Source organism: Phyllobates terribilis, unplaced genomic scaffold, assembly GCF_046119375.1.
Source record: "Phyllobates terribilis strain yellow unplaced genomic scaffold, ASM4611937v1 Scaffold_1__5_contigs__length_1240528914, whole genome shotgun sequence".
NCBI lineage: Eukaryota > Metazoa > Chordata > Amphibia > Anura > Dendrobatidae > Phyllobates > Phyllobates terribilis.
This window is the reverse complement of record NW_027362761.1, coordinates 977,301,625-977,314,249: the sequence shown is the minus strand read 5'-3', so window position 1 is coordinate 977,314,249 and position 12,625 is coordinate 977,301,625. Positions and strand designations below refer to the sequence as shown.

General features: G+C 39.3%; 1 protein-coding gene across 1 annotated transcript in view; it reads right to left on the bottom strand.

Moving 5' to 3' along the window:
* The window catches only part of LOC141156748 (cytochrome P450 3A29-like), a 77,300-nt gene extending 72,862 nt beyond the window's left edge, over positions 1 to 4,438 (bottom strand). The window contains exons 1-2 of the mRNA XM_073643090.1: positions 4,239 to 4,438; positions 18 to 111 (exon numbers count right to left, since the gene is read on the bottom strand). Coding sequence (XP_073499191.1) covers positions 18 to 111; positions 4,239 to 4,309 — 165 coding nt within the window. The 5' untranslated portion in view covers positions 4,310 to 4,438. The remainder of the gene's footprint in view (positions 1 to 17; positions 112 to 4,238) is intronic.
* Between the last annotated feature and the right edge of the window lie 8,187 nt (positions 4,439 to 12,625).

Here is a 12,625-nt window from a genome sequence, read left to right as displayed (position 1 = left end):
TTTGTCTTTATACTCACATATTTGTTATCAAGAAAATTTCCAATAAATGGTAGGGGTCTAGGACCGGGTATTCCATATTTTTTGAATATTCTGTATGGCCAGATCCCATAACTGGAAAGAAGATAGCAAATTAAAAAATAGGTTTTATTTATTTATTTCATATTTTATCCAATAATTGAAGAATATTTATCAACATTTCTAATATTAGAACTTGTTCATATGTGATTATATTTATAGAGAACCCAACACCCGATACATACTGTCCTATTCGTGGGCAACGGTAATCATGTTATTTAAATGCTATTGTCTGAGATTGTGCCAAAACTACCAAAAAACTATTTACTTATAACATTAGAGGGCCAAAACAAAATAACTAAAGAAGAATATCCCCCACTAAAAACTATAATTTTATTAAATTATATTAAAACCACACAGATAATTCATCACAATAGTACTGGCTATATAAATGACCAATGCTAAATCAACAATCACACAATAAATATTAGGGAAACAGCAGATAGATTGCATGAATTTCACAATAACGGAAGGCTGGGTAAATATGAGAAAGTATTCAATGCTCAGTCATCAGAGCAGAGTGGAATCTCCGTCTACTCTATGCCGGCAGAGACTGGCGCTGGGCACAACAGGCAGGTAGTTAACAACTGCTTTCTTGCCTGTTAGTTCTTAGGCCCTTAGTAAAAAAATGAAGTAATCCTGGATAACTTGACAAAGCAGCTCGTACTGAGCATACGTCAGAATTGACAACTGACACATGCTCAGTAGAGCAAGGACTAGCCCGGCCACTGAAATGGATGTCACCAATGACGCTCTTTTCAGGGAATGGGCAGAGGCTGTATCAGTGACTGCAGCCTCTGCCCCATGATGACATCATGTTTTAGTATCCCAGCATGCTTTGGGGATTCTCAAATGAAGTGTCATCAAAATGGAAGTAGATAAATTAAATAAATAAATGACGCAGTTATAGAGGGAACAGTAGGGACTTTTTAACTAAAGTATATTAGAAAATATATAACATTATTACATTAAATAGAAAGACATTTAGGATTAAAATAAATGCTAGTTTTTGACCACCCCTAGTTTTGGATCCATGGACACGTGCATTAGCAATCCATGCTCTGACCGATTTGCATGAACGTCTGCATGAGTCCTAACACTGTTTTAAGGACATTTACTCATTGAGTTTTATATATCAATTTATTTATTATAGATTTCAAAAAAAGGAAAGAGAAAACTTCCAAAAGATATGTTTTCCTTTATCCGAAAGATTTTTTTCTGGCTACTTTTCTGGGAGGATTTTTTTTTGTACCTCCATCTGTGAATAGAGCTGCAGCTTTCAGTGTTTTTTCCCCTTGTTTTTTATTTATTTATTTAATTTTACATATAGTCACGTAGTAAGTAGTGTACGGTTTTCAGGAAAATCCAATTTGGGTTTTTGGGGCTGAAACATCAAAGTAGTAATTTTATGATGAGGACGTAGATGGTGCTCACGCTCTTTATATACTGCCCCATTTTAGTCTTGTACATGATAATTTATTTTTAAAGAAATGGCTTATTTCTTAAAAGAATGTTTTAGCTCACAAATTGTTTCCAGCCAGCCGATTAATGCCTGTGTCAGGATAAATTGGACACAACTGATCAGATAGCAAAACCAGGAGTGGATGATAAATGCAGAATTGGTGACTTGTTTCTATTATACCTTTTCTCTGATTGTTCCTCACCTGGTTTTGGCTCCCACTCCTGAGAAAAATTACTGACCAAATGCTGATAGTGGGGCCGTGGCCTTAGGCTAAATGTCAAATTACTGGGAAGTTTACATGATTGCAGAAACTACTTGTGAACTATATACAATTTATATATTTATACAAAGCCCAGTGGTGTATGGATCAATGAGCCTCAAACTGAAGATAAGAGAAGTAAAAATGTCTACAAATGAAGGAAAGCTGCTTATACATACTAACGTAGCATAAGGGCTCATTCACACATCAGTTTTTCGCATACAAGTGATATCTGTGGTTTTCACGGATAGCGGTTGTACCTATGATAGTCTATGGGGCTGTTCACGTCTGTGATTTTTTTGCAAAGACATGTCCAATCTTAATCCGAATGTCGAATCAAACTCGGCAATGCAAGTCTATGGGTCTGTGAAAAAAAATCGGACAGCACTCGGATGCCATCCATGTGCTATCAATTTTTTACATTCTATTTGATAAAAGGTGGAGAAATTTTTTTTTTACACATACAAGAAAAATTGGTGAAAATCGGACCAAACTCTGATGAAACTGATGAAAATCTGATAAAACTCTGATGATAATCACTGATAAAACTCAGTCCGATTTTGTTGTACTTGAAAAAAACTGATGTCTCATTGAGGTCCAAGGCTACATTCTCAAGATGAGTTTTGACGCTGCATATTTTTTACAAAAAATGCAAGTAACCTATTTTACTTAATGGGTACAGAAATGCTGCAAAAAGTCTGCACCATCAAAAACTCACCAAATAGCTCATCTTGGTAACGTAGCCTTAGAGGGCACTTAAAGGGAATCTGTCACCCTTTTGAGCTTTTTGAGTTACAGTATGAGTATGGACATACAAGTTGTATGCAGGTGAAATTAGTCATACCTGTACTGGCGTGGCCGGAAATCCCACGCCTGCGCATTCAGCCTGCTGTCACTCCTCTGCTCTGTTACACCCTTCTGTGGGTGCTGTCTTCAATTTTGATGTGAGTAGACACCAGCGTAGATGTGAGTAGAAGGCCAGCAGGATGCGTGGGATTTCTAGCTGAGCACATGACGTAAAAGTGACATGGGTGTGATAGCATAATTTGCATGAGCCAACATCATCCCTAGCTCATGCAAATTGTGTGCATGCGCACTGCTCTTTTTCAGAAGCATCACTGTGCCTCTGTAGCCGGGTGTACGCTTACTGGCTTCAGAGGCGCATTGCGAATGACCAGAAGTTCAGAAGATAGCTTCCCGTCATGCGCAGTGAGCCTCTGAAGCTTGGAAGCGAACACCCGGCTATAGAGGAACAGTGATGCTGCGGAAATGAGCGGCAAGCATGCGCCACAGGGGCGCTATAACATGGAAAGAGGGCTGACTAGTCTGGAGAAACTAACACCTATCGACTAATCAAAGCCCTACTTAGCACAGGAAATGGACATTATAAATGCTTTTTTAAAACATTTATTTAACTGAATAACATTATACACGACTGATTAGGCAGGGAATTTACTCATACATAGGTGAATGCTGCTGGGTTGGAGGGCATGGGGGACCTGACAAGTTCCCTTTTAACAAGGCCACATCCAGGAGGCATACATGTATGATTAATTTTAGCCATAATTTCATACAACCTATATGCCCATATTCATAAGTCAAAAAGTTCAATAGGGTGACAGATTCCCTTTAAGCTTTTGGTTAGTACACAGTGGTGGTGGTAAAGACTATGAGCCTGATTCATCATTTGTGATTGATTGAAGTAATCAATTTGTGATTGATTGAAGTAACTTCTTTGTTTTGTATTTGCTTAAGTTTTTTGAGCCAATTTTTTTAAAAAGCCACACACGGTTCATAAATTTGTTGCAAAATCAATTTTTTGTTCTTAAACCAGTTTTTGCAACATTTTAGCACCAAAAGTTGCAAATCTATTGAATAGAAAATTGCAAACATGCATTAAATTTAAATCTCCTCCAGAAAACCTTACTCCAAGAAAGAAAAAAAAATGCGACTTGATTTCTGTCTAAAACAGCTAAATAAGCAAAGTTCTTGAGGAAGAATAACTAAAACACTTTAAAAAAGAAAAAGAACTAAAAAAGTGGCTCAAAATGTATAGAGAATAAGGCGCAAATATTAAACTCACTAAAAAGGAGCAAATTACTGCAGAATCGCAGAGAAATTAAATGATGAATAGAGGTTTATATATTTCCCATCTTACCTTTATACTTTATACTTTATTGAAGGGAGAAGATAAAAGTGTTCATTTAACAGAACATGATGTGCAGTAATGTGGTAACATAGTACATGTTTAGGCTTGGTACCTACTGCTGATCTTAGAAATAGGAGGCGACAGGAATGTTTTTTTGTAACTATGTCCCATCCTTTAATGAGGAATACGTACATTCAGGTTCATGCATGTAAAGCCATTATCTTTCTCCTATTCTATTGAAAGAACAGACAAACTACTTCATACAAAGTGAGAGTGAAGGATAGGAATCTTACCAAGTGAGAAGTGCCAGCAGTGTGATGAGCAGAATCCATGTTTCTTTCGAGAAATCTGGGATGAGGTACATGCTCAATCTTTCTTTGATGTTACTCTCTCTTCTGTATGCCCGGTCTTTCCCTTCTTCTTGTTGCTGGTCTTCCTGCACTTCTGGCTATCCTACTCCGGCAGCTTTTAATATCCTGCTCCCTCCCCTGTTATGCTGCTCTGGAGGAGGGTTCACATACATGAGAACAATTTTGGCCACAGACCAGAGACTTGTGTGCACAGAGATAACATAGAATTATTTTTCTTCTACTCCACAGACTTCTATAATTTTTCTAGCATGTACAGAAAACACCAGAATTTTTTGTTATACTGAATTTACACGAGTTGACTGCATTGATCAGCTACATGCAAGTTAGATGGCCAACGACAGCTAATACGATTGTTCTATGCACATAGGGCATCATTGTTCTCAGCATGTCCCATTTAAACAAGGCGATGTGCAACCAAGAACTATAATTTAAACAGGCTAAAACATAATCACACCTGACAAACAAGTGTTTTGCTGGCCTGTTTAGATGGCTTGACAGTTGCAAACCCAATTATCTACCCATCTAAAAGCAGCATTAGGCCTTTGTGGCAAAGTCACTGGAAATGTACTGGAGGTGAGATATGTAGCACTGAGATTGTTAGCTCCAGTAATATAAACATAGGAAAAATGTTCCAGCACACGAAGTGAAGAGGGGTTAATCAGCCATGTTTAGCGCTAGGGTGATTCAACACCTGTAGAGAGGGAGGAGGTCAGAGGATAAACTCCCAGCCTTTTAGAGCATTTGGTGTGGGGTGGGCCTGGAGACACAAGCTCTGGAGCTGTATTTTCATGTGAAGGAAAGTTAAACTTTGGGTTGTTTGTTCCTGAAGCGGGCGGTTACCCGTAGCAACAAGGACTGTGCCATACATCATGTTTTGTTTTGCCTGTTAGGCTGGGAAGGCTGTATTTGTTATGCTAACATTATGCAGTACTCTTAATAAACCATCGGAGGATTTAACCCCATAACGCTCAATGACGGACAATGCATTGCATGAGCGGGTGCTAGTTCCTGCTCACTGCCGTTCAGTGTCCGTCATAGCTTTAAACCGTCACTTCGTGTAAACACGCTGTGACAGTTAAGTGGCAACAGCTGTCTGTGCAGCTGTGTGGCAGGAGAAGAGGTGCAGGGACCCATGCCGGTGGTCCCCGCACCCAGATCGCTGCGATCGGTCAGTCAATCTGACTAACCAATCTCAGCATGATTGTGCAGGAGATGCTGTAATATCAGCACCTGCTGCCCGACCAGAGCCGGAGGTCAGCGCTGCTAGTGGCTGAACTCCGGCCCTAAACATCCAGTAGCGGTGTCATCACTGCCCCTGGCTGTTAACCCCCTGAATGCTGCGATCAAGTGCGATCGCAGCTTTCAGAAGGCAGGCGGAGGGACAGGAGCTCCCTCTGCCTCAGATCGGCGCCCCCGCAATGTAATCATGGGGCCCGATCGTTGCCATGGTGATCAGGGGTCATCATGACGACCCCCGAGTCACCAAGCTACGGAAAGCTGCTGAAACCATGCTCACAGAATGGTCCCAGGAGCTTTCACTATAGGTATAATGCACTGCAATCTAGTGCATTGCAATGCATTATACCTGTGATCAAAGGGAAAAAAGTGAAAGTCCCATAAAGGGACTAAGTTAAAAGATATTGTAATTTTTTTTTTTAACAATATGTAAAAACAAATATTACAAAATAATAATAATAATATTAAAATATTACACTAATAAATACACATTTTTATGTAAAAAAAATGAAATAAAAAAAGTACACATATTTGGTATCGCCGTGTCCGGAACGACCCGACCTATAAAAGTGTCACACTAGTTAACCTCTTCAGTAAATGCTATAGAAAAAAAAAAAAAAACAAGGCAAACGATGCTTTATCATCATACCACTGGAAAAAAGTGGAATAAAACTCGATAAAAAAGCGAATATAAATAAAATTGGTACCGCTGAAAATGTCATCTTGTCCCGCAAAAAACAAGCTGCCATGCTGCTCCATCAGCGGAAAAATAAAAAAATGATAGCTTTCAGAATACAGCGATGCAAAAATAATTATTTTTTCTATAAAAGTTTTTATTGTGTAAAAGCGCCAAAACATAAAAAAACGCTATAAATGTGGTATCACTGTAATCGCACCGACCTGAAGAATAAAGCTGCCTTATCAATTTTACAAAACGCGGAACTGCATAAAAAAAAAAAAAAAATTCCTGAATTGCCGGATTTTGTTCATTCTGTCTCCCCAAAAATTGGAATAGAAAGCGATCAAAAAATGTCATGTGCCCGAAAATGGTACAAATAAAAACATCAACTCGTCCCGCAAAAAACAAGCCCTTACATGACTGTCCCGGTGGAAGATTCCCTATAATGAGGCAGATGGAGGCACCGTGGACGCCGTGTGACCTTTGATCCGGCGGTGTCCATCTTTTTATGTGTGCATAAAAGCGCGGTAGGCCGCAGTTTTGTGCACCTCTGAAAAGAAGGACAACGCTGAACAGAGGCCAGACGGACCCCAGAGTAACTCTGCTGCCTCATTATAGTGAATGGATCCCCTGGGGGTGTCACCTGAATCACGTCATTCAGAGATTTAGATAGAAACCCTGATGTAAGCGCTCAGCATAGAGCACAGGATAAATGTGATCCAAATGTTATGTAAAATGTTCTCAATAAAAGCTTCTACTCAATCCACAAAAAAAAAATCCACTCAGGTCAGTCATCTGTCAATGCAAATATAGGGGCTTCCACGATACTGGTAGCACAAAGGCTCTGGAAAAGTGAAATGGCTCCTCGCACCCAAAGGAAATTCAGCAAATTCTGCGCCCCGAAATTCTAATCCCCCCCCCCCGCCCTTCTGAGCTCCAGTCTCTGCCTAAACCACATTTTGCTTCCACATGTTTGGCAGTGGTATAATTTCCAAAATGGGTCACTTCTCTTCTAGCATTTAGGCTCTCTGTATATTGAGTCCGCTGGGAAAATCTGTGCTCCAGGAGGCAAATAGCGCTCCGTTGCCGTGTGGCTAAGCAATACTGTACAGCCACATATGAGGTATTACCACATTCAGCAGAAATTGTGGGACAAATTTTGGTGCCAGTTTTATCCATTATCCCCATTTGAAAATATAAAATCTGGGGCTAAAACAAAATTATTTTTTCTTCACTGCCTAATTGTATAAGGTTCTGTGACACACCTGTGGTGTCAATATGATCACTGCACCCATAGATGAATAGATGAGTTCATTGAGAGGTGTAGTTTGTAAAATGGGGTCACTTATGGGGAATTTTGCTGTTATGGCACCTCAGGGGATCTCTTAGTGTGTCATGGCACCCTCAAACCATAACAGTAAAATCTGCACTATAATATAGTGCTCCTTCCCTTCTGACCTTTGCACTATGCCTCAAAAGTAGTTCCCAGTTACATGTAGTATATTGTGTACCCAGAAGAAATTGCACAACAAAATGAGAGGTCAATTTTCTCCTGTTACCCTTGTGAAAATAAAAAATTTGTGGCTAAAAGAAATTTTTGTGGAAAAAATGTGATTTTTTTATTTTCACAGCTCTATGTGAAGCACCTGGAGGTTCAAAGTGCAACATGGCGTTAACTCTCAATTCCAGGCAATTCTGCATTCAAAAAGTCAAATGGAGCTCCATCCTTTTCGAATCCTGCCGCGCACTCAAACAGTGGTATTCACCCACATACGGGGTATCAGTGAACTCAGGAGAAATTGCACAACAACTATTGATGTACCTTTTCTCCTGTTACCCTTGTGAAAATAAAAAATTGGGTCTAAAAGTTCATTTTTGTGGAAAACATTTGATTTTTTAATTTTCACGGCTCTACATTATAAACTTCTGTGAAGCACCTGGGGGTTCAAAGTGCTCACCACACATCTAGATAAGTTTATTAAGGGGTCTAGTTTCCAAAATGGGGTCACTTGTGGGGGTTTTTCACTGTTTAGGCACATCAGGGGCTCTCCAAACGCGACATGGCGTCCGCTAATTATTCCAGCAAATTTTGAATTCAAAAAGTGAAATGGCGCTCTTTTGTGAAAAAAAGCTAAATGTTATTTTTTTTCTTCCTCATTGCTTCAGTTCCTGTGAAGCACCTGAAGGGTTAATAAACTTGAATGTAGTTTTGAGCACCTTAAGGGGTGCAGTTTTTAGAATGGTGTCACTTTTAGGAATTTTCTGTAATGTAGACCTCTCAAAGTCACTTCAAATGTGATGTGGTCCTAAAAAAATGGTTTTATAAATTTTGTTGGAAAAATGAGAAATCGCTGGTCAACTTTTAACCCTTATAACTTTCTAGCAAAAAAAAAAAATTTGGTTCCAAAATTTTGCTGATGTAAAGTAGACATGTGAGAAATATTATTACTATTTTGTGTGACGTATCTCTCTGATTTATGGGCATAAAAATTCTAAGTTTGAACTTTGAAAAATTTTCAAAATTTTCACCAAACTTCTGTTTTTTTCAGAAATAAACACAAGTCATATTGAATAAATTTTACCACTATCATGAAGTACAATATGTCATGAAAAAACAGTCTCAGAATCAGTGGGATCCGTTGAAGCATTCTAGAGTTATTACCTCATAAAGTGACAGTAGTCAGATTTAAAAAATAAGGACTGGTCATTAGTGTTGAGCGAGCATGCTCAACGCTGCTCGTTACTCGCCCGAGCATCACGGTACTCGGGATGTTCGGTGAGCACCGAGCATTTCCGGGTTACTTGGGCGGGAGCTCGGGTCTCCGCCCCCTGCACGTTTGGCGCTCTATACAGAGCCAATGAACATGCAGGGATTGCCTGCCAGTCACTGTAATGCCGCAGCCATGTTGTTTGTGGGCATTACAGTGATTGGCTGGCCGCACAGTGTCACCTGGAGTATTTAAAACCAGGCGCTGCCATCTTGGACACAGTCGCTCCGGATCAGCCAGTGTAGGGTCAATGCTGCTGAGTTAGGGAGAGATATATAGTGCGAAATAGGTAGTGTAGGGTCTCTAAAGCCTGCCAAATCAAACAAACAGTCCTTCTCAGGACTAATATCCATCCAAGATATCAGGCAGGCAGGCTGTATAGGAGACGCAGTGGTTATACCAGCAAACGCTGCATTACAGTCCTGTGTGCTCCTGTTGGTCAAATTGCTAGACTTATCACCCAGGTCTCAGGAGCCAGGAACATTTTTATTTTTTTCCATCTAAATCCTGTATTTTTTTTTCTTCCTCAGTCAGACTGTACAAATATGTGTCTTATTAACCTTTTGGTATTCCCCCCCCCAAAAAAAAATTGAGTGTGTCTGTGACTGTTCAGACAACAATATATCTGTTTAAAAGAGTCTGATGTAGGCCAGAAAAATAGAACTGTGGTTTTGCAGTTCCAAGGGTCAAATATCTGTATTATCCTGTTTTTGGCATTTTTTGCTTAAAAAAAAAACTGTAATAGTGTCTCCCTGACTGGTCAGACACCAATATATCTGTTTAAAAGAGTCTGGTGTAGGCCCGAAAAATAGAACTGTGGTTTTTCAGTTCCATGGGTCAAATCTTTGTATTATCCTGCTTTTGGCATTTTTTGCCGTAAAAAAACAGTAATAGTGTCTCCCTGACTTTACAGACACCAATATATCTGTTTAAAAGAGTCTGGAGTAGGCCAGAGAAATAGAACTGTGGTTTTGCAGTTTCACGAGTCAAATCTCTGTATTATCCTGTTTTTGGCATTTTTTGCCATGAAAAAAGCTGTAATAGTGTCTCCCTGACTGGTCAGACACCAATATATCTGTTTAAAAGAGTCTGGTGTACGCCACATAACTATAACTGTGGTTTTGCAGTTCCACAGGTCAAATCTCTGTATTATCCTGTTTTTGGCATTTTTTGCCGTAAAAACATACAGTAATAGCGTCTACCTGACTTTGCAGACACCAATATATCTGTTTAAAAGAGTCTGGCGTACGCCACATAACTATAACTGTGGTTTCGCAGTTCCACGGGTCAAATCTCTGTATTATCCTGCTTTTGGCATTTTTTGCCGTAAAAAAAAACAGTATTAATGTCTCCCTGACTGTTCAGACACCAATATATCTGTTTAAAAGAATCTGGTGTAGGCCAGAAAAATGCAACTGTGGTTTTGCAGTTCCACGGGTCAAATCTCTGAATTATCCTGTTTTTGGCATTTTATGCCGTAAAAAAACACTGTAATAGTGTCTCCCTGACTGGTCAGACACCAATATCTCTGTTTAAAAGTCTGGTGTAGACTAGAAAAATAAAACTGTGGTTTTGCAGTTCCACGGGTCAAATCTCTGAATTATGCTGTTTTTGGCATTTTTTGCCGTAAAACAAAACTGTAATAGTGTCTCCCTGACTGGTCAGACACCAATATATCTGTTTAAAAGAGTCTGGTGTACGCCACATAACTATAACTGTGGTTTTGCAGTTCCACGTGTCAAATCTCTGTATTATCCTGTTTTTGGCATTTTTTGCCAGAAAACAAAACTGTAATAGTGTCTCCCTGACTGGTCAGACACCATTATATCTGTTTAAGAGAGTCTGGTGTAAGCCAGAAAAATAGAACTGTGGTTTTGCAGTTCCACGGGTCAAACCTCTGTGTTATCCTCCTTTTTTCATTTTTTGCCATAAAAAAAAACAGTAATAGTGTCTCCCTGACTGTTCAGACACCAATATATCTGTTTAAAAGAGTCTGGTGAGGCCAGAAAAATTGAACTGTGATTTTGCAGTTCTATGGGTCAAATCTCTGTATTATCCTGTTTTTGTCATTTTTTGAAGTAAAAAAAACTGCAACAGTGTCTCCCTGACAGGTCAGACACCAATATATCTGTTTAAAAGAGTATGGTGTATGCCACATAACTACAACTGTGGTTTTGCAGTTCCACGTGTCAAATCTGTATATTATCCTGTTTTTGGCATTTTTTGCCATAAAAAAACAGAAATAGTGTCTCCCTGACTGGTCAGACACCAATATATCTGTTTAAAAGAATCTGGTGTAGGCCAGAAAAATAGAACTGTGGATTGCACTTCCACGGGTCAAATCTCTGAATTATCCTGTTTTGGGCATTTTTTGCTGTAAAAAAACACTGTAATTGTGTCACCCTGACTGGTCAGACACCAATATATCTGTTTAAAAGAGTCTGGTGTAGGCCAGAAAAATAGAACTGCGGTTTTGCAGTTCCACGGGTCAAATCTCTGTATTATCCTGCTTGTGACATTTTTTGCCGTAAAAAAAAACAGTAATAGTGTCTCCCTGACTGGCCAGACACCAATATATCTGTTTAAAAGAGTCTGGTGTAGGCAAGGAAAATAGAACTGTGGTTTTGCAGTTCCACTGGTCAAATCTCTGAATTATCCTGTTTTTGGCATTTTTTGCCGTAAAAAAAAAGAGTAATAGTGTCTCCCTGACTGGTCAGACACCAATATATCTGTTTAAGAGAGTCTGGTGTAGGCCAGAAAAATAGAACTCTGGTTTTGCAGTTGCACGGGTCAAATCTCTGTCATATCCTGCTTTTGGCATTTTTTGCCGTATAAAAAAGAGTAATAGTGTCTCCCTGACTGTTCAGACACCAATATATCTGTTTAAAAGAGTCTGGTGTAGGCCGCAAAAATAGAACTGTGTTTTTGCAGTTAGACGGGTCAAATCTCTGAATTATGCTGTTTTTGGCATTTTTGCCGTAAAAAAAACTGTAATAGTGTCTCCCTGACTGGTCAGACACCAGTATATCTGTGTAAAAGAGTCTAGTGTACGCCCCATAACTATAACTGTGGTTTTGCAGTTCCACGGGTCAAATCTCTGTATTATACTGCTTTTGGCATTTTTTGCCGTTAAAAAAAACAGTAATAGTGTCTCCCTGACTGGTCAGACACCAATATATCTGTTTAAGAGAGCTTGGTGTAGGCAAGAAAAATGGAACTGTGGTTTTGCAGTTCCACGTGTCAAATCTCTGTATTGTCCTGCTTTTGGCATTTTTTGCCGTAAAAAAAAAACAGTAATTGTGTCTCCCTGACTGTTCAGACACCAATATATCTGTTTAAAAGAGTCTGGTGTACGCCACATAACTATAACTGTGGTTTTGCAGTTCTACGGGTCAAATCTCTGAATTATCCTGTTTTTGGCAATTTTTGCCGTAAATAAAACTGTAATAGTGTCTCCCTGACTGATCAGACACCAAGATATCTGTTTAAAAGAGTCTGGTGTACGCCACTTAACTCTAACTGTGGTTTTGCAATTCCACGGCTCAAATATCTGTATTATCCTGTTTTTGGTATTTTTTGCCTTAAAAAAAAACAGTAATAGTGTCTCCCTGACTGGTCAGACACCA